At 45.2% G+C, this 24,439-nt stretch overlaps 1 protein-coding gene across 10 annotated transcripts in view; it reads left to right on the top strand.

Moving 5' to 3' along the window:
* LOC144720375 (diacylglycerol kinase zeta-like) overlaps positions 1-24,439 on the top strand; it is a 237,113-nt gene that overhangs the window by 133,250 nt on the left and 79,424 nt on the right. For 7 of the 10 annotated variants that reach the window (XM_078597115.1, XM_078597114.1, XM_078597106.1 and 4 more), the window contains 5 exons: positions 13,070-13,148; positions 20,863-20,918; positions 21,930-21,992; positions 22,981-23,037; positions 24,069-24,142. In XM_078597115.1, coding sequence (XP_078453241.1) covers positions 13,070-13,148; positions 20,863-20,918; positions 21,930-21,992; positions 22,981-23,037; positions 24,069-24,142 — 329 coding nt within the window. The remainder of the gene's footprint in view (positions 1-13,069; positions 13,149-20,862; positions 20,919-21,929; positions 21,993-22,980; positions 23,038-24,068; positions 24,143-24,439) is intronic. The other 3 variants (XM_078597110.1, XM_078597111.1, XM_078597113.1) reach the window with 1 other exon arrangement.

Here is a 24,439-nt window from a genome sequence, read left to right as displayed (position 1 = left end):
TTGTACGCGAAATTAGTGAGCAGGAGCTCCCAAAATTTACATTTTTCCCTGCCGCTGCCTCCGCCGCCGCCGCGGCAAGTTCCACCGCAGGCAAAGGAACTGATGCATATTTCAGTAGCAATCTGCTCTTGATAGAGAATAAAATAAAAATAATAAGATAAATTCCCCCACCCACCCCCCCCCCCCCGCAGAGACGTGGTGATTGAGCCGTGCGCTCCGCATGCCCCCCCCCCTCACGGCTTGTCTCTCTGAGGCTCTCTGCCCTCTTCGTAGCCCCCTTTTAAATGCTTTCGATTTACAGTGCGTCCGCCTTGCGCGTGCCGCGGGCAATGCTGCTCACGGCGATTGAGTCGCTCTCGCATTTGCAACCCCCCCCCCTCTCACCCAACTTATTACGCGCGGGCGGTTAGGTTTGGGGTTGCGGCTTTTAATCGGAGCTCCGCTCTGCATTTCGAGTTGAGGGATTTGCAATGCGACCGTCGGCTTTATCTGCCCCACAGCACAACAAAGAGTACAGCTCGTATTTGTGTACCTTGGTAAAGAGAAAAGGTGCACACGGAGCAAGCGTGTGCTTATAAACCTACGTGTTCCGTTTACAGTCATGTGGTAGATAATTAGAGGAATGGCGACGGCTTGGAATGGCCTTCACTCGGCGGTGAATTGATCACGACTGATGATGATGATGACGACGACGATATGATATCATTTAAACAATATTCACTCGCTGTCAAAGAGAGAGAGAGACCCAGCGGTGTGAGGAACTACATACGAGCAGGAAGGCAGCCACACGGTGAGGAGGAGGTGGTACCAACAATTGCTCAAGCTCTGCGGTCCTCTATTAAGGTGTTATCGGCCAGTTATTGAGAGTTTAGCACAGTTGGCTACATCTTGTACGAAAAAAGTTCAAAATACATGCATACATGACGATGACGGGCCTTTGTCAAGCCACTGCTGGATGAAGTCCACGTTGGTCCTGCGGGTTCCTTGAGCATACTTCACCACACCGGATGTGGGTTGGTGAACAGGTGGGCCCACGACCGGCTCGGATATCATTATCCACTGATGCTAGCCATGGAATACAACTCTTTGAAGCGTAGTGCACTCAACACTGTGTCCCCTCTAACCCATCCGGTGTGGTTCACGTAATACGCATGGTAAATTTGTACACGTGTGCATTTTTTTTTTTGCCCAGAAAAAATGTTCAGCTTTCTATTTTATTTTAATTTACACAAAACAGATGCTGGGTCTCGCCAATTGGACCCTGGTTTTGGTCGGGATTTAATTAGAAGAGTTTTTTTAATGGTGCCATTTCGGATGTCATTAAGGAGTGCACCAGTAGTTACCGACACTGTCAGACACCCTGGCTGGCTCAGAGTCTACCGGTCGGGGGAAGTCTTTCAAGAATTGGAAATGAGACTTTATCACAGCGTGCTGTGATTAATAATGCATGCGACTGCTTTGGGTTCAAATAGTCAAATAAAAAAAAAACCTTCGCGCATACAGACAGGCATACACCTTTTGAAGATTCAAAGCAATGCACAGTCCAGTCTGACAGGTGCCTTTAACCAAATCAACCGTAATGCGCTCCATCTCATCAGATCTTGGAAGCTAAGCAGGTTCAAACTGGGATAGTGCTTGGTTTGGTGACTGTCGTGCACAACAGGTGGTTGTTGTTGTTGCTGTGGGGCTACATCGTGGGAAGTGCAGCAAAATCCGTTGTCGTACTGCACACCCAACGCTCCCACGTCTATGCTCCCCCACCACTTTGACCAACCCCCACCCACCTGTATGATCGTATAACTACCTGCACGACTGCAGGGAGGCTTTCACCCAGCAGCGGATCGACTAAAGGGCCGTCGGCGTGCGCACGGCTGGCACTCCTTGTGTCTTATCGCCAACGTGTTTCCTCCTCCCCGCCTCAACGCAACGCGTTCCGCCACGCGGCTGCCCCCGTGCCGCATCTGCGCTCTGAATGCAATTTGCGTTGCGCGAGCGGGTGGACCGGGCGGGCGGGCGGGCGGGCGTGCGGGGGCGGCGGCGAAGCGGAAGATAGAGCGCTATCGAGGCGCGGGGTTTTTTGCGTGCCGATCGAGGCACACGAGCTGTATGCGTGTATGGAGATAAGCAGCCAACGGGACAATTTGTCAACTGTCAGGGCCTGTGTGGTTGGCAGGCGGGCGGTTGGGCGGACGGGCAGGCGAGTCGAGTGGCAAAAAAAAAAGAGAAAACGGTCCCCACTGTGAACTGTCGTCTTTCCCCCCACCCCCCGCCGACTGAGATAAAATGAAAATGATGAGATTGACGGGCCTTTCCTGGCGCTTGGCAAATTAGTTTTTGGGTAAATTGTTTTATCTGCTCACGTGCAGTGTGTATGTGTGTTCGAAAGAAACTAATCCGCAATATTACAAGGCCACCTTGCGACAATGCAATGTTTCGTTAAATGTTTTCCGTGGTTGTAGTCGTGCGTTGGGCATCGAAGTAAATTTGGCCTTTGTCGTTCGTGTGCCGTTACACGAGGAGTTTTTGCCTCGGAGTTTTGTTTTTTTCTCTCCCAGAAATGTTTAATTCGGAAATAATTTACGTAGATGTGGATTGTGACCTCGCACCAGAGTGCACGTTCCACTCCAATGCAGCCACCTTCACCTTTTGTCTGAGCTGACAAAATAAGGAGGGGCGGAGGTTGATGAATCCATCCATTTCGTAGAAATTCACAATAAAAATGCTGCGCAGTAATGGCTCTGTTTATATTTTTATCGCTCGTACTGCGTCTATGTCCGGGGCACATAAGAGAGGCATTTGTGCTCCGTCGTCAGTAACGTCGCGTACAATTTTGACAGCCAGGAGCGTAGAACCAAATTGCACCGCCACTTTGGGTACGGCTCTAGTGAAAATTTGCCACTATTGCCGAAGGCTTTTTGGCAACCGAAGGCCTCGCTGCAGCCCGTAGCTTGGAAGGAAGGTAGATAGTTTATTAAGTGTTCATGTTTGTTCGCGTAAGGCTCAGCTTTGCTCGATGAAAAATGATAATAGAAAGCGTAAAACCTATTCTTTTTTAATTATTTTTCATCATTCTTGATACTGGCAAAAAGGTCCCATAGATATTTAGCACTAATTTATGGGATTAGCGCTGCGCCTCAAATTAATTTAATGCGTTATTTGACGATGCCGCATCGTCAATTGTGCACAATTACAAAAAAAATATGAATGTGTTCATATTCTTGGTTCTTTCGGTAAAGTCACGTAGATAGAAAACAAACATCTAACTTAAAAGCAAAAAAACCCACGACGTTTCGATCGCAACACAAGCAGTCTTCTTCAGGTGGAGATGCGTTCATCAATTTATGAATGCATTCATAAATAACACTGTGGGCCTACCAAAGGGAAAATATGTAATCGGCGATGTTTTTTGGAAAATGGCCTTTCTTCATAGCGCTTTGCTGAGTTTGCGTGTAATTCATAGAACCGTAGAGCTTGATTACCAATCATCAGGTGCGTGCGGTGGCTTAATTGACAATCGTGTTTTTGCATTGTTTATTGTGACGTTCTCACCACACGCCCCTGCTGGACATCTGTGAAAAAGAGCTTTATAGCTTATTGGATTCCTCCAGTATCAATAAATATCTTGAGATTCTGAAGAAAAAATTGGTATGTTCGCGAGGACTGCAGTTGAGAAACACGAGCCGAGTGAACGCCCATGCTGGGCACTTGCACCGATTGACGAGTGCAGTTCTACTCGGTGGGCAGCCATTCGCCACGGCAGTGAAATCGATGAGTTGTTGTGATTTAGGATCACGATCCATTTCAAGATATAGATTTGTTTTTTTACTCTGCGCGAAAGAGTAGTGCCTCTAGTGGCGGCAGGGGTTGACGTGACCCTCTTACGTACAACACACATATCAATACAACATATATATACGAAAAGAAAGAAAAAAGTACATTCTTGCGCACGCGATTTCATGCGGGAATTGTGAGCTCAAGAATGGGTTTAAATTGATTAATCGATGCATCATTCCACCGCTTAATTTCTCTCACCACCGAATAGTTTTTACAAGTAGTTGCAAAAGTAAGTCCGTAGAGACCTGAATCATTCACATTGTGTGTCGGCATCTGGGCCAGAATGATTTATTTTGACACCTATGGAATTGTCCGTGCTCCGTTGTTGTCCCTTTGCGGAGGAGATAATGCGTCACAATCACTTCCGACCGGGTTAAACACGAAGCAACACCACAACGAGTGAGAAGACATGGCTCATCTCGGGGTGTCGGAAGCGTTGCCGCAACGCCTCCGCGTGTGTTTTCCACGCGCCTCGCAGCTCGTCGCGATCCCGCCGTGGGATCGCGCGCTCGGCAAACGCGCGCGGTCTCGAGAGGCACAAAATGCGGCGGTGGCGGCGGCGCCACCGAGGCTTTGCTCCTGAAGCGGGGGGGGGGGGGGGGGGGTGCCTGTGGTCTCGACGGGGGGGATTACGTTGGCGAGCTCTCATTCTCGGCTCGTGGCGCCGTTCGACTCGCCGCCGCTGGGAATCGTTCGTTCTCGCGCGCGCGACACGGAGTGACGTCTTGTGCGCGGCGGAGTGGAGCGGCGCGCCAACACGGTTTGCGACGCCGGAGAAGGCGTTTTGTGCCACGGGCACGGCACGACGGTGTTCTCTGGGAGCACTTCATCTTAGAATAATGCGGGAGCTCGTCCGTAGTAATAGACCGTCCCTTTTAGAGCAGGGACGGTTCATTGATTGAGTCAATTAATCAACTTAAAAAAATATAATCGACTACTTTTTTTCTAGATCAATTGCTTGAGCCTCTATAAATGACTTCTCTGCCTATTGAAGGCAGGAAACTCCTCCCCCCCGCCATTTAACCCTTCAAGCCACACTCGGCACCACACAACCGAAGATGCCGATGGCATCACCAAACTCCCAGTCCATCAGCGGCACACGTGGGAGACTACTTCTCCCCCCCTCCCCCCTCAACTATGTTCATTTAATCCGATGAGTCGAGTACTCGAGCCGATAATCAGAAGAGTAATCGATAACTAAGTAATCGGAGAGCCCTCCCCTAGCTCTAGTTCACTTAGCGTCAACCAAAAAGTCCTCTGTGAACCCACCGTGACCTTTTGAGGTGAAATTATATAGGGGGTGGGTGGCGAAATCCCAAAGAATGTTAAGTTAATCGGAAATGTGTTTTTTTAAATGACACCAAGTCAAAGATTTCCACAGCAAGACACTGCCGCCAATTTGCCTTTAATCCACAGGGCACAACGACCCTGCTGGGAACGCAGCCATATGGTGTTGGTGGCCAACGAAGTGACCCCTTTTGGTAATTAGCCTCCAATCTCCACCGTGACGCTATGCTCGGAGTGGCATTTTTAATGGTTCCATGGGGTGGGTCGAAGGTAATTTGAAGTGAACATTCCAGAGAGGACGAGACGGAGGTGTTTCAAATTTCGGATTGCTGCTTTATTTATGAAAACATGAGAACGTAGCGTGTCATGAATCGCGACCCTTTGTCAATGCCACTCCTGGATGAAGGCCTCCTCATGGCCCGTTTTTGTCATGAAGGTTGTTTGGATCATTCGCTGAGCTGTGCTTGGAAATCGTACTCTGGCTGCTGTGTTCATAGCGAAGTTTAGCCAAGTGTGGTTACAACAACTGCCTTGACCAACACTGCATAGGAAGGCCTTCGTGCAGCACTGGATTGACAAAGATCTGTTAGTATGAATTGAAACATAAACCCGTACATGTTACTGCAGATTTATCGTTAGCACAATGCAAATAAAAGAACACATAAAAGACCCCCCCCCCCCCCGTATAGCCTGAAGAGGCTGTTGATGCCAGTGCTACATTCACCCCCAGAGGTCATGCAAACTTAATAACGGCATGCTGTAAATACATCTGTCAATATTAATCGATTAATAGATTAATTATTATACATTTGTAATATTCGTATCTCTTTGATTACGTTGATTTAATTTTATTTTTAAACTTCCTAATCTCTTTCAGCGTTCAAATGTTTACTTCCTTCAGATCGGGATTCTGGAATTTCAAATGTATGAGTTATTCCAGGCCATGGTATGCATAAAAAGGTAGCAAAAAAAGATCAAAAAATTGAGACGTGAAAAAAACACGATTACACATTTGCAAAACGCGTATCGATGGCGACCGGGACGATAATTGGAGAATGCCAGTCGTTACGCAAACATTTATAAAACACTTAATAATAACGTAACAATAACAATGGATCGAAATTACATGGTAATGGTGCATCTTCAACATTACCATGTGTAATCGTACCGGTAGCTGAGGCTGGGAAGACGGGTTTGAGAGCGGTGCTTATTAGCGCTAGAATTGGTTAATTAAAACGCCAGCTGCGAGGTGCTGGCAGTGGAAAAAAACCTTTTGCCCGTTTCCAGGAGTGAGTAATTGATGGATAATGAGACAGCCGTTCTGGGCTGGGACATGGGGGAGGTGTGCAAAAAAAAGGTTGCGAAATCAGGAAGGGTAATTAACTCGGCTGACTCGAGCATTCAGAGACAAAAACAAACAGCAGCAGCAAACAAAAGTTGCCGCTATTTTTTTCTTCCCACACATTGTTTATTTCCGATCCGTTGTTCATTATTACTGTAAAACCTTGGATTGCGAGCATAATTCGTTCCGGAAACGTTTTGTAATCCAAAGCACTTGTATAACAGGTGTGATCACGTGACGCTCGGCAGACAAAGCGTATACACATACTACTCGTATTGCAAGACCTCGCTCGTTTATCAAATTAATATTTATTTAGAATTTTTGCTCGTCTTGCAAAACACTCACAGACCAAGTTGCTCGCAATCCAAGGTTTTACTGTATTTGTATCGTTCGTTTTTTGGGGACGCAGGCCTTCGGCGCGAAAGTTTGTTTGATTCACGCGGCCATTCGCAGCTGCAGCACACCTGAGGCCAAAGTTTACGGTGGGAGGATCATTTTTTTTTAGTCCTCCCTGGAGACCATCTCAAACGTCTTGACAGACGCAGCAGCATCCGTCGATAAAGGCGCCTCGTCCGCTCGTGAGGCAGAGGAAAGCGGAGGCTTTCTCCTACGCAGAGCGCGGATTTAATTTGTTTCCACATTTACGAAGCGACATAGCGATGCGTGCATTGATTTGGGACGCAAAACACAAAATGATACGAACCAAACCGATCGTTGAAAATCGTTTGTTGCAGCTGGGGTCGGATGACTAGAAGGTCGACTCGTATTTCTTGGCATGCGCTCGTTTAAAGGCTCCTGGGTGATGGTTACATCCACGTTGCGTTCAAAATTGTGAAAAATAAGTCACTTTTTAGAGTGTGTGGGTTATTAAAGTTCTAGCTCTCTAACCTGCTAAGTTATACAGGCAGCAGATGTGTAATTCAGGGAGCATCTGTGCACAGAGTGAATTAATTCATTGGCAACAGTTGGAGAAGTGACTAGGATTAATATAATACAACACACCCACACAGTTGCCCCAGATTTCTTAAATTTTAATTTAAAAGTATGTAGTTAAACAACGAGTGTACGCAGGCATGTTTATTTCCATGTTTTAAAAATTAAGTAATCAATCGCCATTTTGTGAGTCCATTGCTGGTTGATGGCTTCCCCCGGACTGCGTTGGTTGTGGGATTGTTTGACCATACTTCATCACGTTTGTCTCACTGCAGCTTGGTAGAGTAGGTGCCCAGGGCTGGTTCTGATATCCTCGCCATGTACATCAGCTGCGACCAGGGATGGAACTCAGGTCGTTGGGTTCATAGAACAATGTCTTAAAACCACTCTCTGCTGACATTTATATGTCGACCTGTATATTGCATGGAAAAACACAGATGCCTCTACTTTCATATGTTCAGGTTTCTTCTGTGTAACCCTCATTGCTTTTTCCATAAATAAATGGCTTAGGTGCAAATGCCCCATAAAGCCAAATTCTCGCTCTCTTTCACCCGCAGTTACCGACTTTGTCTCTGCACGCGTTTCCTCCCTCTCTGCAATTGCATACCTCCTGGCCACAGTGTCACAAGTTAATAATTCGCTCCGCAGTGCTCTGTTTTGTAGTCATTTGCCGAATTTCCGCGTGGCCCCCGTAGGTCATGCACTCAGATGACAGGAACGTTGGCCCCGGCAGCGCATTTTTCTACCGCATGCCATTAGGGCTTCCACATTTTCACTAAAGCATCTTATAAATACCACCCAGCTCCGGGCTTGACAGCTCTGCTGACGTATGAAAGAGCATTGCTTTTCGGGGGGTGATTTTTTTTCCGCGGCCAAAAGCAACAGCATCTAAATGCCACCGTGATAAAAAAAAAGGGGTGTGCGCAGACATTGCATTTCTCTCGCGGTTGTACGAAGTGCGGCAGCAGCATGGCGCTGTGCGTTCGGTTGACGTGTCACGGTTGTAACGACGGTTGGCTGAAAATGCACGTTTTGTTGTTGTTTTGTTTTCAGTGTTATTGTAAATAAAATAAAATCGATACCTCTCTGAGCTTTGAAACAGCTAACCCGGTACAGAGTGTAAATTAACCGAATGTCCCCACGTCGTGTGTCTGCTGTTACCAGGACTTAATTTCAGCCCGATCTGTCTGGGCCATTGATCCAGGAAACATGTCCACACCAGCACTCCACATCTAGCATACCTAACCCCATATGGCTCTGGTTACCAGTAATTACATGTCACCTACCTCAGTCTACCACCTACCCCGGTCGATCAGCAAATTGGACAATATTTGGTGAGAATTTCAGAATCATAATCTTTATTTAGACTGGAGGAATCTGATTAGCTATGAAGCCCTTTTTCACAGATGTCCAGTAGGGGCAGGTCAGTAATTTAATCCCTGGCTGGCACTGGTTCTGGGTGTGTGGATCAGAGGTAGTGAGACCACTGCTCGGTCCATGGACGGAGGGGTCAGAGGTCAGAGCTAGCACTGCTATAGTTTTAGGGTCCAAATCCAGGCAACTGCCTTGTGATTAAACCGGTGTAGTGCATTGGTGGTCTCAGTCCAGTCATCAACAACTACACACACAAAAATCATACTTGGTCCGCACTTAAATTTGGATAAATTCAGCTGTGAGAATTAAAAATATCGGTTCAACTGTCATTCGACAGTCTCAGAGTAGAGTTTATGAGAAAGAGCATTCCCTCCTGTGTTCATAATTAAAAGGCTACTTGAAGGATCTTTCGGGAGATGTCATATGAAAAATATCATCCACTCTCTGGCACATGGGACGTATCTTCTGTGAGAATGCCAAGTAGATTTGAAATCTCGCGACATGGTGCCAATACCATAATTGGAATACAATTGAGAGGGGAAAAAACAACCAAAGCAAAAAGGGAAGAGCAAGTTTAATTCCCTTGACACTCCTCACTTTTCCGTACCCACCCACGACCTCCCAACTCTCATCTTTATCTGTGACCTGCAAGAGCTCATTGCTGTAATTACCACATCTTCACGTTGATAAAATACTTAAATAAGTTCTGTCTCCTCCAAGAGACGCATCCTTCTAATGAGCATCGTAAAAATGTCCCATCTTCTGTATGTGCGCACATGCGATTTTGATTGAATGTATTTTTTGACAAAATGATGCCGTTTTAAGTTCAAGATGAACTTCACGTGGTTGCTCCCATCCAATCACCCGCAGTTATAATTGGGACATTGCTGTAAAAGAAAATGCGTGCACCAAAGTACCCGATGTCAGGAGTGGCGGTTCGAGAAAAGAAAAAAAAATCCAATCCTTACGTTACTCCAATGTATATGAAACCATTGGGATTTGAATAGTTTTGAGTTTATTTTATTTGTTACACGGATGGTCTGTGGGTTATGCCTTCTGCCTTTTCTTTAGAACTCATTGTTGGCTAAATTATATGGTGATACATTTTTTACATATTTTTAGGCGGGTGTTATCGACAAACGAGTTGGGTTGTTTTAGCGTCAGTTCCATTGCTAGAGAAAACAAAATGGACACGTGAGCATACTTACCCAGCATTTGTGTGATCTTTACAATCGATAATCTTTATTTTTAATGAACCTCCCTTTAAAATAAAATTTTCTACTGTCATTGACGTTTTTGACAGAACATTTTTAAACTTAATTGGCGTTTTCTGTTTACCTATTTGTCCCGAGCATGTTTTCAGTAACAACTGAAACGACGGAAATCGTCTGACCGGGCCTCATGATTTCTACACTAAGCAGAGTTTTTTTTTTCTTCTAAGAGTTAATTGATTCGTATGAGGAGAGGGGGTCCCGTTAAACATTTTACGTGTAAGTTTGATCCGGACACTTCTTGCATTTTGGTGCTCTTCCTTAATAATAATAATAAAAACACATTTCATTCATCACCTCTCCGTTCATTGATCGGCTCTGGAAAGAGATGCAAGCTGTCAACTGACAGAAACCTTTTGCCAGATGTCCCATCAGCTTCATTCACAATGTGCCCCGATGTCCGATGCTCGTTGCAAGTCCGGGCCAACTGCTTTGTCGCCAAGACTGAACTTACAATTCACAATGAATAAGTAATTCATAATCAACGTTTTTGGGTTTAGATCGCGTTATTTATAAATGTGTCGTAACCCTCCACCACCCGACACGGCCAATCAGTAAAAAAGTGTCACGTTGACAAAGGACAATTAGTTCACTGCTTTAGCCCACCGGTGTGTTGAAGCGTGAAACCACAACATTTACAATTTGAGTACGGCGTTTCGCTGGTAATTGCATCCAGCATCATCGGGCAATTCGCCAGAATGGTGAGGCTCTGCTGTGTCTCCCGTTCTTATATAGAGCAGCAGCAGGGTGACGTGGTCGCGAAAGCCTACTTGTTAAACTGAATAAGTAATGCTTGCAAAAACCATAGGGCCTCCTCCATTAAGCCCCTTACGCAGCTTCGTGGAAGTGGTCTACGGAAATTTGTAGATAATTTAAAAGAAACAAGGTTGTTGCTTGTTTTTCAAGTGCCGAATGTTCCACCGGTTTTCCAAATCTCATTTCCGGTAATTCTATTCTGTTTATGCGCTTGGCAGCAATATGTTCATGAACTCGATGTCAATGTCAAGGTCTGCTGGCCATGACGAGCAGGCTCCAGGAGATAGAGTTCGTGTCGTTTTGCTATTTCCTCTTCATTTGAAGGAGCACAGACTACAGTGGTTCACTATACAGTCCATAGGATATGTTGCATGGCCACAATCGCACTGCTGTGGCTTGTCTTTCATGCATCTCTATCTTTGTATCTTTGTGTCTCTATAGGTTTACAATATGGTCTATAGGTTGGGTTACATGACCACAATCGCACTGCTGTGGCTTGTCTTTTATGTATCTCTATGTGTCTCTATGTATCTTTGTGTGTCTCTATGTATCTCTGTGTCTCTATGTATCTCTATGTGTCTCTATGTATCTCTATGTGTCTCTATGTATCTCTATGTGTCTCTATGTATCTCTATGTGTCTCTATGTATCTCTATGTGTCTCTATGTATCTCTATGTGTCTCTATGTATCTCTATGTGTCTCTATGTATCTCTATGTGTCTCTGTATCTCTATGTGTCTCTATGTATCTCTATGTGTCTCTATGTATCTCTATGTGTCTCTATGTATCTTTGTGTGTCTCTATGTATCTCTGTGTCTCTATGTATCTCTATGTGTCTCTATGTATCTCTATGTGTCTCTATGTATCTCTATGTGTCTCTATGTATCTCTATGTGTCTCTATGTATCTCTCCGTGTCTCTGGGTTTATACTCTTTGGTTCTTTCGGTAAAGTCACGTATGTGTCTGTATGTGTCTGTATGCAATAAAATAAAAATATATCACCACGTTTTGTGTTGCGCCCGAAACGTCGTGATCTATTTTTATTTTATTTTCTACCCACGTGACTTTACCGAAATAACCAAAGAGTATGGATTCCTGCAGTCACAAAAGCTTCAAATCTTTGGGTTTACTTATACGGTCCGTAGTTTTGGGTTGCATGGCTGCATGGAAGTAGTGGAATACGCTTTCCTGAAGGAAGGAATAAGCAATATATGAGGAATGGCATTAGTTTATTTCTTTGCTGACTCTGTCCACCCACCGTCATGGTGTAATTTGTTATCCTGAGTTAAACTGCCGCGTGCGCCTATCAATCTGGGTAATAGTAAGATGCACAATAATTAAGTTATCGATTTTTTATTGTAATTAACCTTTTGAAATGGCCCCATAGCAAAGGCATTAAATTGATGATAAGAATAGTCCACAACTCAGATCGGTCTTGCGATGTTCCACAGGGCTACGTGTGTGCGTCCGAAAGTTTTACGTTGCACATTTCTCTTTTTTGCCCGCTCGTTTCCGTTGTTGCAATGTTTACAGTTCGTTTAAATTCGTGAGGTGGAATCTTATATAGAATAATTTATTTTAGGAGCTTTACATGTTTTGTAATATTTCATTTGATGCGTTGCAGACGTATTTGTGTAACCGTCGTTACGACGTTATGAATGCAAAAAGTTCGCCAAAGTGCATTACAGTCACTTTACTCAGGCATTACATTATTCGGTAATGGTGCTGCTTCTACTGCGTTGGCAGTGATGCACAAACACAATCAGCAACAACAAACGCAATGCATTCGTCAATAACGCTATCGTACAAAGAAAGAAGTGTACAGTAGACAATATTTTGGGAATGGCCCATCTTCACGGCACATAGAGGATGTGACGATGGTACGTTGCCACAAATTTAGCCGATTTCTTTTTGTCTTTTCTTTTGAAGTCCACAGTGTTATTGAAAAAGGTGTTTGAGTGTTATGGTTACCCAGGTAATAAACATTCCGTGCACACTGTGTCCTATTTATGTTTAGCCTGCTGGCGTATACCACTTACATCGGTTGCATTTGCAGATACGCCGTATAATTTTAACAATCTAAAGCACCCGTATATTAAAAAAAAACATATTCATGCTCTTAACAACAACAACAACAACAAATACGACAATAATTTGATACCAAAATTAACGACATCGGCGAGGAAATTTAAGAAAAATCGTTTGGCCATTCCAAAGAGGTTTTTTTCTGTGAAGTTTCACCGGCTTGCGCGCTGTGTTTTCTCTTTCCGCAGCTTCCCCTGGACGTGTTCAACAACTACTTCAGCCTGGGCTTCGATGCTCACGTTACTCTGGAGTTCCACGAGTCGCGGGGTGAGCTGAGATTACTTTTAACTTTTAAGGGAGCCACGAGGCTACATATTGCTCCGGCTGGTCAATGTTACCTCCGTCCTTCTGTCCAAATGCGTCACATATTTCACAGAAAAACTCCCAAAGACATAAACCAGTTGCTTAAGAACTTAACACACATCTTGCCAGGACTAATGCCCAGATCTGTAAGGTTTTTTTGGCCAAATTTATAGTAAAATACTTTTTTTTATCCGTTTTTATGTTAACATTATGCTGCTTAGCAGTGTGATTGCCACGATTCGTTGCGGCAATTTTCAGGGCAATTGTTGCCAGCAATCGTCACCAGCAAACTATTTACCATGAGAAACAACAGCAACTTGGTATGGCAGTGGCATAGAGTGCCAGAGTTACATTGAGCCAATGAAAACGGTTTTTTGAAAAGTGTGCTTGATGAACAATATTTTTTTGTGCAGAGCCACGGCACGCACCTTGGGGAGTCACGTGACGTCCATCTGTAATCTGATGGGATACTCCCATGCCAGTTTTCCACGAGGTGGAGCAGCAATGAGATTTGCCCAGATATGGAAAATATATATTTTCTGCAATGCTTATACCGATTATTTAAAAGTAATGGTGCTTGATTTTTTTGGTTTAATTTATAATATTAAATGGTGTTGTGACGGTGGCCGGTGAAGATTACCCTAAATTTTGCCCCAGCGCATTGTTGGCCTCAACCGACACGGCGGGAAGGCCTCTTCCACACCGCCGTCGCACGCACGTAACCCTGGTGGTGTTTGTTTTTACGTGCGCGCTCGTTGGTGTCGTCCTTAGCGCTACGCTGCGCTACGAACCCGGCAACCCGAGGTCCGATTCTCGCTCACGGCCAACACCAGCGACGATTATCTGAACCGGTCTTCGGGCTCCCCTAGGTCCACTCGGCCTCAAATGAGTAGCTGGTGCGGTGTGAAAATATCACCACAAGGAATACAAAGGCGGACGGGCGTGGTGCTGGCCTCCCACCCCCTTGTGTGCCGTGCCGCCCTTCATAGGTGCTCGTTAACAGCACTTGCCCCAACAGTCTGTTAAGGCTATATGGGGATCTTTGTCTTTTATGTGTTATTAATTTCCTTGGATTGCCCGAACAACAGGGGAATTCTTCCTTCATGCATTAGAAGCCCTTACACTGGCAATGAAGCAGCCTCTGTAGAATTCCACAGCCTTGTTTGCATTGTGCTAACAATAGCCCTGCAGGGTTTATATGTTACAATTCATACTTTCGGATGTCTGTTAATCCAGTGCTGCATGAAGGCCTTCCTACGCAAGTGTTGGTCAAGGCGGATGTTTTGACCACACTTCACCAAACTGGATAGTGTGTGAGGGGGGTGGCGGGTGGACAGGACTCGTTCGGGAATCCCTCGTCGCTGATGTGCGAGTTTTGAACTCGGGTTATCAGGTTCACAGCGCGGTGTGCTAATCGCAGCTCCCGCAACTCCACCGCTTCACCCGCAAGTTAGCAAATGGAGAAGTCAACTGCACAAATATGGACCTGGCATTAACAGATGTGCACGAACCTGACTGGCGATTACTTTTCGAGGGCATCTGCGAAAGTGAATTGTGGTCGCTGAAGCACATATCTACGAAATTGAACGGCGGTCGCTTTCTTAGACGTCCATGAAAATTATTCGTGAATTACGGTGACCTCTGTGAACGCGAGCATAGTTGCGTGTCGACGGAAGATGGAGCGTTTTCTTTTTAAATCCTTTATATTAAGTTCACTTGCTTGCTTGCTTGCGCGCTTACGACTGTGCAAATCTTTCGGTCGTTTTTTAACCCACTTCCCGTGATCGAATTGAGCTGACATTTTGCACACAGACTCGTTGTGCGTGACAATTTATTTTCGTGTAAAAATGTTTCCAAAATTTTCCACTTTTTAGGAAAAAAAATTTTCATATTTAATTTAAAATACCAATGTGATAAAAATGAAACTCTTACTCAAGAAAAACAGAAATGAATAATAAAATAAAACCGATGCCACGCATATAAAGGATTTATAGTGAAAAACTTTGTTTAAACGGGTTGATTTTTTTACCACCTCCTCCTCGTCGCGGTGACCCCGCTCGCGAAACCCGCTGGCCCTGTGTCTCCAAGAGAGGGCGCACACCCACCGCCCGCGAGTGTGACATCCACATTCGGCTCTGCTGTTGTTGTTATTATTTTCACAACGCATTTGCGGCACGTGTGCCGGGTAATAATAATATAATAATAATATACGACTCTTCATCGCATCCAGGATACCGTAAGCTGTCAAAGGTTATGATTTCCTCTCGGTTACAAATATTCCTTAGGCCTCGCCCCGAACTTCATTGTTCCGGCAACGGCGCAGCCGGGGGAGGAAAACAAATAAGGCGGCGGGCGCACACAATCCGAGCGAATAAAAGGGCTGCGTGATCCGTACGCGATCCTCCGAAATCTAAATTACATTTGAAGGAGCACATAATCAGCTTAGAGGGAATCGATCTGGGTTGTAAGGACCCTCTCCTGAACCTCGATTGAGCCCCTTTGTACCTCGGGGATTGGAGACCCCTACGTCAGGCCCCAGACGTTCCCCCCGCCCCACTCTGAGGGGCCCTGGCCCCAAAGTAAGGTCACGGTGGGTGTGCAGCAGCGGCTTCTAAGCTAAAAACGATACACATTTGTTTTCTTTTACCAGGTAAGGCCCACTGAGCTATATTTAGCTCTTTTTCAGAAGCGACCTGGACGCAAATGATAGCTCAACGAAATTTATAGCAGCCAAATACTGTCAATAGACGTTGATCCTAAATGTGGGGGGGTCGGGGTGGACCGGGAGGACCCGGAGAAAAATCGACGTAACCACGGAGAGAGACATGCAAACTCCAAATATACAGGCCTCAGGGTTGGGATCAAACCAACTGCTTCCTGCATACCAGGCAAAGGAGATAACACCTCGCCACTGGGGTTCGCCATTGTCCCTCGGCTAAAGAGAGGGCCTTGAATCAATATTGATCGCCCAATCGCGGTGTCGCCCCTTTGATATTGAAATATTAAAGTGATATCGGTTGAGCGGTGTCTTTATCTCATTCCTGTGGCGTCGTATTTTAACGCGCCGTTAGTGTCGGGCCAAGTCGCTGACATTTATCATTACGCGTTCGGAACAGTTATCTTAGCAATGCTTAAGTTAATGTTGCATCACAGCCCGGGTACAGTGTATGATATTGCAGCAATATATTGTATTTTTGTTATGCTGATCTTAGCAGTTTGCTTGCTCCATGGTCTTAATGGATTGTTTTTGTGCGAGCTTCGAAAAAGAAGCAAAGCAAAGTGGAAAACAAGCGTGCGGTGTGTTATCAGGGGTGCGGAGATGTTCGATGTTTGATTACGCATCTATTGATGTGCTCGTAACCACTGTGTGTATGGTATTGTGTGTGCGCGTGGAGTACAAGAAGCAAGTAGATGTTCTCTCTAGCGGGTGGGAAACCAACGTTGGCCAAGACGGTGACCAAATGTCCCGACGTTTACAACGCGCATGCTCGTACATGTACACCTGGAGTTTAATATCAGAATCTTAATTTATCCTGAAGAAATGAAGCTTTTTTTCCACAGATGTCCAGTAGGGGCAGTACAAAAAGTTACAACAACAAACAAAATATTTCAGATTATTTCAGTTGGATTTGTCTAGGGCTGACCTCCAGAAAATATTTCCCGCAGGGTCATGTTAGTTGGAGGTTGGTGGAGTGGGGGGAGCACCAAATAGCCCAGAAAATATGTATTTACAAATGAAGCCCTGGTGTGCACACCTAACCCTGACTAGTCTGGCGAAACGCAGAGAAGGGCACACTGCCAAATATGGGCCACACACCGTCTAACGAGTGAGTGTTGCATTAATTACGGGGGTCTCACCATCTCACGAGTGAGTGTTGCATTAATTGCGGAGATCACACCGTCTCACGAGTGAGTGTTGTATTAATTGCGGAGATCACACCGTCTCACGAGTGAGTGTTGTATTAATTGCGGAGGTCACACCGTCTCACGAGTGAGTGTTGTATTAATTGCGGAGGTCACACCGTCGCAAGAGTGAGTGTTGTATTAATTGCGGGGGTCACACCGTCTCACGAGTGAGTGTTGTATTAATTGCGGGGGTCATACCATCGCACGAGTGAGTGTTGTATTAATTGCGGGGGTCACACCATCGCACGAGTGAGTGTTGTATTAATTGCGGAGATCACACCGTCTCACGAGTGAGTGTTGCATTAATTGCGGAGGTCACACCGTCTCACGAGTGAGTGTTGTATTAATTGCGGAGGTCACACCGTCTCACGAGTGAGTGTTGTATTAATTGCGGGGGTCACACCGTCTCACGAGTGAGTGTTGCATTAATTGCGGAGATCACACCGTCTCACGAGTGAGTGTTGTATTAATTGCGGAGGTCACACCATGTCACGAGTGAGTGTTGTATTAATTGCGGAGATCACACCGTCTCACGAGTGAGTGTTGTATTAATTGCGGGGGTCACACCGTCTCACGAGTGAGTGTTGTATTAATTGCGGGGGTCATTCCGTCGCACGAGTGAGTGTTGTATTAATTGCGGGGGTCACACCGTCTCACGAGTGAGTGTTGTATTAATTGCGGAGGTCACACCGTCTCACGAGTGAGTGTTGTATTAATTGCGGGGGTCACACCGTCTCACGAGTGAGTGTTGTATTAATTGCGGGGGTCACACCGTCTCACGAGTGAGTGTTGTATTAATTGCGGGGGTCACACCGTCTCACGAGTGAGTGTTGTATTAATTTTGGAGGTCACACCATGTCACGAGTGAGTGTTGTATTAATTGCGGAGGTCACACCGTCTCACGAGTGAGTGTTGTATTAATTGCGGAGGTCTCACCATCTCACGAGTGAGTGTTGTATTAATTGCGGGGGTCATACCATCGCACGAGTGAGTGTTGTATTAATTGCGGGGGTCACACCATCGCACGAGTGAGTGTTGTATTAATTGCGGAGATCACACCGTCTCACGAGTGAGTGTTGCATTAATTGCGGAGGTCACACCGTCTCACGAGTGAGTGTTGTATTAATTGCGGAGGTCACACCGTCTCACGAGTGAGTGTTGTATTAATTGCGGGGGTCACACCGTCTCACGAGTGAGTGTTGCATTAATTGCGGAGATCACACCGTCTCACGAGTGAGTGTTGTATTAATTGCGGGGGTCACACCGTCTCACGAGTGAGTGTTGTATTAATTGCGGAGGTCACACCGTCTCACGAGTGAGTGTTGTATTAATTGCGGAGATCACACCGTCTCACGAGTGAGTGTTGTATTAATTGCGGGGGTCACACCGTCTCACGAGTGAGTGTTGTATTAATTGCGGGGGTCATTCCGTCGCACGAGTGAGTGTTGTATTAATTGCGGGGGTCACACCGTCTCACGAGTGAGTGTTGTATTAATTGCGGAGGTCACACCGTCTCACGAGTGAGTGTTGTATTAATTGCGGGGGTCACACCGTCTCACGAGTGAGTGTTGTATTAATTGCGGGGGTCACACCGTCTCACGAGTGAGTGTTGTATTAATTGCGGGGGTCATTCCGTCGCACGAGTGAGTGTTGTATTAATTGCGGGGGTCACACCGTCTCACGAGTGAGTGTTGTATTAATTGCGGGGGTCACACCGTCTCACGAGTGAGTGTTGTATTAATTGCGGGGGTCACACCGTCTCACGAGTGAGTGTTGTATTAATTTTGGAGGTCACACCATGTCACGAGTGAGTGTTGTATTAATTGCGGAGGTCACACCGTCTCACGAGTGAGTGTTGTTTTAATTGCGGGGGTCATACCATCGCACGAGTGAGTGTTGTATTAATTGCGGGGGTCACACCATCGCACGAGTGAGTGTTGTATTAATTGCGGGGGTCATACCGTCGCACGAGTGAGTGTTGTATTAATTGTGGAGGTCACACCGTCTCGCGAGTGAGTGTTGTATTAATTGCGTATACATACAGCGTGTGGGCAAAATCTTACTTCAGTGCTCCTCCAGCCAGGGTCAAGCCAGGCCCCACGGATGCCTCCGCTATAGGTGCTGCGTGTTTAAAGGCGCATTTGCTTGCGTTTCGGCCTTCCACTGCCAATATAAGTGTAGCCTATTCTTTTTTTGCAGAGCGTGCACTCCGTTTTGTTGGTGGCGCTGTCAGCCCAACAGCTGGAGAGCAACGACTTCAACAAAAAAAAAAGTGCCATGGCCGAGGGAAATTACAAATCTGATTTGTAATGGCGTACGTCGGAGCAATAAGTTTCTGTGTCATCTCACCATATCATGCGTGTCTTGGCCCTGTCGTCTTAACATCAATCCAAGCGACTCAGTCACCCGGCCTCATGTGCGGTCAATTCTATTTAGTTATTTATTTCCTACTACCAGCCTAAGAGAGTTTGTTTGGTTCTTTTTTTGTCCGGTGGAGGTGGTAGGTTGACTCAGGGGGTTTATATCAAAGCACTGAACCAGCACTTTTTTATTTACTTGGGTTTATCACCGTTTGTTCACTCGGGTCACCTGAGATAAAAAACAGATTCTCTCCTGTGTAGTGAGTCTCTCAACGACCACACACCGAATATATATTACAATTCTTCTGTAATTTCACGAAAATTTGTCAATCCCATTTCCAAAGAAATTAAATGGCAGCATTCTGTAGGGATCCATTGTACAATAGATCCCTACAGAATACTGGGTGAAGGTTTGTGACATCCCCTCAGGGTCATTCCTCGCAGTGATCTGTGGCTTCAGCTGGCACGATGGGGCTTACAAAATGTCACATTGATTTTCAAGAGATGCTAATGTGGTCCTACATGGTATCAACTGTGCAACAACTATATAGGGTCTGGCGGAAGGAAGGAAGTGATGGCGAAATGTTGGTGACATCAAGGGCACTGGCCACAATACCCTTGACCTTGACATCAAATGAGTGATTACGAGCAAAACATTTAACGTGATTGGTCAAAAAAAAAAATCCAACATTTTTTTCCAAGCCATTATTTTATTAAACATACAAATACACAGCACATTCCCATCGCATAACCAGAGAAAGATGGAAACAAACACAAGAACGTACATTCAAAGAAAATTGTGTGGTCTGTGCAAATGTTGGATTAACACGGAGATGGCGAGTGCATGAGTGAGGAGTGTCCGGGTGGTAAGGGGAGCAGGTCCATTGTGAATGGTACGATAAAATGTAGCAAGTTGATCAAATAACAATATCCTAAGGATTATTTAATACAACAGTATATATAGTGTTTTGGCATTAAGACACTGCGTGAAAACGTGTCTGTGCATAATGTGGGAACTCACCGAATCCCCCCCCCCTCCCCGTCCTCGCGCGATTGAATAATTCACACGATTGTCACATCGCAAAAAAATATCGAGGAATGAGATACCACGTCGTGGCACTTGCGCCGCGATAGGTCTCAGCGGCCGTAACGCCGCGTTAATAATCACAGGCAGAGATCAACGGAGGCAAAGCTTCTACAGCACCCAGGTCATGTTTGGGACAGGCCCCATTGATTTGGTTTTCCATGCGCGCTCGTATTCTTTACGAGACATTTAGATTCTGACAACGTCAAGCCCCCGCAATGTACGTTTGTCCCTTGTGCTGCACGGTTCGACCTGTGGATATGGGCCGTGTGTGGGTGGCTTCTGCCGTGGCGTTTACCTTTGCACCTGTTTCCTCTTCTCGTTTCAGAAGCGAATCCTGAAAAGTTTAACAGCAGGTTTCGAAATAAAATGTTCTACGCTGGTGTGAGTATTTCAATGTTTTCAATTGCAAAATTCTCTGAAATTGATCTACTGAGAGATTATACTACGATTTTGTATGATGGCTATGCTGTGTGAACAAAATATTGTCAGTCTCCCAAAACGCTGGTCTAATGTTTTCTAGAAAGTTTTTATTTTGTATCATTGAAGTCCTGTCATAAATTACAACCATTTATCAAGCCACGACTGCATCAAGGTCTCCCCATGTCGCGTCGGTCAACGGGTTTGCTTGACCATACCTCACCACGCTGGTCAGTGTGGGCTAGTGAAGGTGGTTTCCAGGACCGGTTGCAATATTACTCGCCACTGATGTTAGGCATGGCTGGGAATTGAACGCAAACTGAGGTTGCGGATTCATGGCTCTGTAAGCAAACTGCTGCACGAACGCTCCAACCCTGTGTTTATTTTATGAATCTTCATTTGTTTTCATCCCGTAATGAGTTCATCACAGATCTTCATTGTTACCAACAAAAAATTTAGGAGGAAACAGACACTTCTCATGATGCAGATTCTGCATTGTTCATACCTCATAGGATTTCAAAAGAAAAGTAACTTTTTTGCTCCAAATAAGAACATCGATAATGACTGTGTAAAATCTTCAGGAGACATTTTACTACTGTACAGTGTATCTTGACATTTTTTTTGGTAATAGTAAACAGATGTCGTTTTAACCGTGTCCAGTTGAGCAGAAAATACAATCATGGGTACATTTTCATGAGGCGGCGATTTGGTTTTAGAAGCAAAGGCAGGGCAGAATTAAAAGCAATTATTGTTCCTGTCCACTTGATCTTGCAACAAAGGTTGCATTTGTGACCCTTGAGGTCTTCCGTCCGAGGTGATTTTATGGCTGGGTAGGTTTTGTGTCCAAATGTATTTAATTTTACATTATTTATCCTCGAACATTTACAGTGCTTCGATGGAATTTCGCTCCCCAGCGGTGAGCGTGTTATTCGTGCCGTCGTCTTATTTTTTGTTGTTTGTTCCCGGGGTTTCCAGGCTGCCTTCTCTGACTTTCTGCAGAGGAGTTCAAAGGACCTGGCGAAGCACGTCAAGGTCGTGGTAAGGCTGCACAAAAGCCGCTTATCGGTGCAGACCGTCGTGCGGATGCCACGCTTCGCTGGTGGACATCATTTTTTTTTATTTAGTCACTCGTTTGATTTCTTTATTGTAGATTTTTTTTTTCCGTATTTCTACGCTTCCCACCCACCGTCACACACTGCCACTTCTCTTCCTTTTAGCCAAATCGTCCGCCAGAACTCACGGAGGAGATTCGGACCCACGATTGTTACAATGTGCTTCCCCACGATAACGGGAGGGTTTCACGGGCCTTTGCAGCGAGGAAGTTCAAAGGTTCATATTAAAACAATAAAAGGGAAATACATGTATTGTATGCTCTAAGTAAAATGTGGTGTTGTTTCATAATGGCATCCATTAAGTTCTTTCATATAAAATGTGGACAGTATGCATATATGCTTCGTAGGTATTCTCTTCAAACAGAGGGCTATTCTGTTCAGTGAGCTCTCAACTAGTTTTAAATGTCGTCAGTTGGTAGTTTCCACAAGGCCAGGGTTTTCAAACGCCAGCATTTGTGACCCGCGTGGAGAGCCTTCCCGTGTTTACCAATCTTATCCTTTCATATGCAAATTATCTCGGTAATTGGGTGAAAGCGGCTGCATGGTGTAGATTTTTTTTATTCACTTGGAATATGCATTGCAATCATCGCCGCCTACTACGAAAACCTGCCAGTACTCCGATTTAAAAAGGGTCATGAGACCCGGTGAGGCTTTCCTGGGTAAACAAGCGTAATAAATATAAAAAGTGAGTCACGAGGACTGGCTTTTGGTGGAAACCCTGCGCTCAGCTTACGCAGCGTGTGAGCAAGGGAGGCCACATCAGTGGATGCAGATATTCATAGCAGCGGGAATTCTAGTCCGAGCGGCGCCAAGATGGGAGGGCCTGCACTTGATAAACAAACATTCACTGTCAAGCAATTGTGTTGAATGTTAAGTAATACCTGGGAACCCACGGAATTAACTTGCATCCATAGACTGCGCAGGACCCACAGACATGCATAGGACCCGTAAACTTTCACCGGACTCCACAGGTATGCATCGGACCCATTGGCTTGTGCACATGAGCCAGCAGTAACTGAATGACAGGGGAACTCTAGGGGGAGGGGGTTCTAAGGTGGGAGGTGCGTTTCCACTGTGCACTCTACTTGTAGTCCTGTCTGAAATGCTCGCATGATGCAGGGCCGAGGCACTTTGCCTCAACACGAACACTTGAAGGAACATTGTTTTGTCTCATCCATGCCAGCTCCCTTAGCCGTGCATCAGCGGGGTGTGTTGCTGGGTTACGGTGTACCCATTGACTTGATACAATAAAAAAAAATCTATTTGTAACATCTAATAAAAAGGAATTAACTCAGGAAGATGCACAGCAGACACTTAAAAGCCGTTGCCAAGGCTACAACCGATGGCAATTTTATGAAAAATGCTTTATTTTACTAGTTATTTTTTACGTTACTAAATGTTTGGCAATAAACAATTAATATCATCTTTTTGGTCACACGAGTCATTGCGAGCCACTGCTAATACCCAGCATGCAGTTGCTTTTGCAATGTTTTGCTCATTTTGTTTCGCTGTGTTTAACTACAGAGGAGTAGCTGTATCACCCAGGTTGATAATTCGATAGTGAGAAAAGAGACAACAGAATTGGACTACGTTGGGAATTTGTGGAATGATAAGTTTTGAATTAGCAATGCTTGTAAAATGTGTTGTTGTCGTAAAGACCGTGCATTGAATGAACCGGCGGTGGCGCTTGCAGCAAATAAAAACAAATATGACCTTAAACATTAACCGTCTTAACGGAAATTAAAATATATATATAAGCAAAGCTGAAAATATATGACAACTGGAAAAAAACAAGACATTTCACTCGTAGGGTGCTAAAAAAATATTTTCCTAAAATTGTATTCGCGTCAAATGTGTGGAATAATAACGCGATGTTCGAAATTCACTTCATAAAAGAAAATAAACGTTTTGTCGGCAGCGCCATTTCCGCACGGTGCAGGATTTGAATGCAGTTTTTTTATTAACTGCTTGGAGAGTAATCTCGCCCTGTTGTACATTGCAGTGTGACGGAATGGATTTGACGCCAAAAATCCAGGAACTCAAGTTTCAGTGCATCGTTTTTCTCAACATTCCGAGGTCAGTTGCGTGAGGCAAGATCGTCGCTTGATCTCAACAGTGCCGTGCAAACGAAACGGGCCCAGCGCGATCTCTAAGTGTGAAACACGATGCTTTGTTCGATCGGGCAAAGTCGAATGTTACACTTGTTGAATCGTGCCTGTGAATATACATTATTTAGCATCTGTACAAATGCAGTGGTTGTGTTACTCTTTGGCTGATGGAGCAAACACAGTGGTGCAAATGATAATCCCAAAATAAAAACCTGTATCAATACCCCTATGGAGGCTGTAAAAGTGGAACGAAAAATGTATTGTG

This window comes from Lampetra planeri, chromosome 8, assembly GCF_965212315.1.
Source record: "Lampetra planeri chromosome 8, kcLamPlan1.2.h2, whole genome shotgun sequence".
NCBI classification, from domain to species: domain Eukaryota; kingdom Metazoa; phylum Chordata; class Hyperoartia; order Petromyzontiformes; family Petromyzontidae; genus Lampetra; species Lampetra planeri.
Note: the sequence above shows the minus strand (reverse complement) of the source record. Positions and strands in the feature narration are given on the sequence as shown.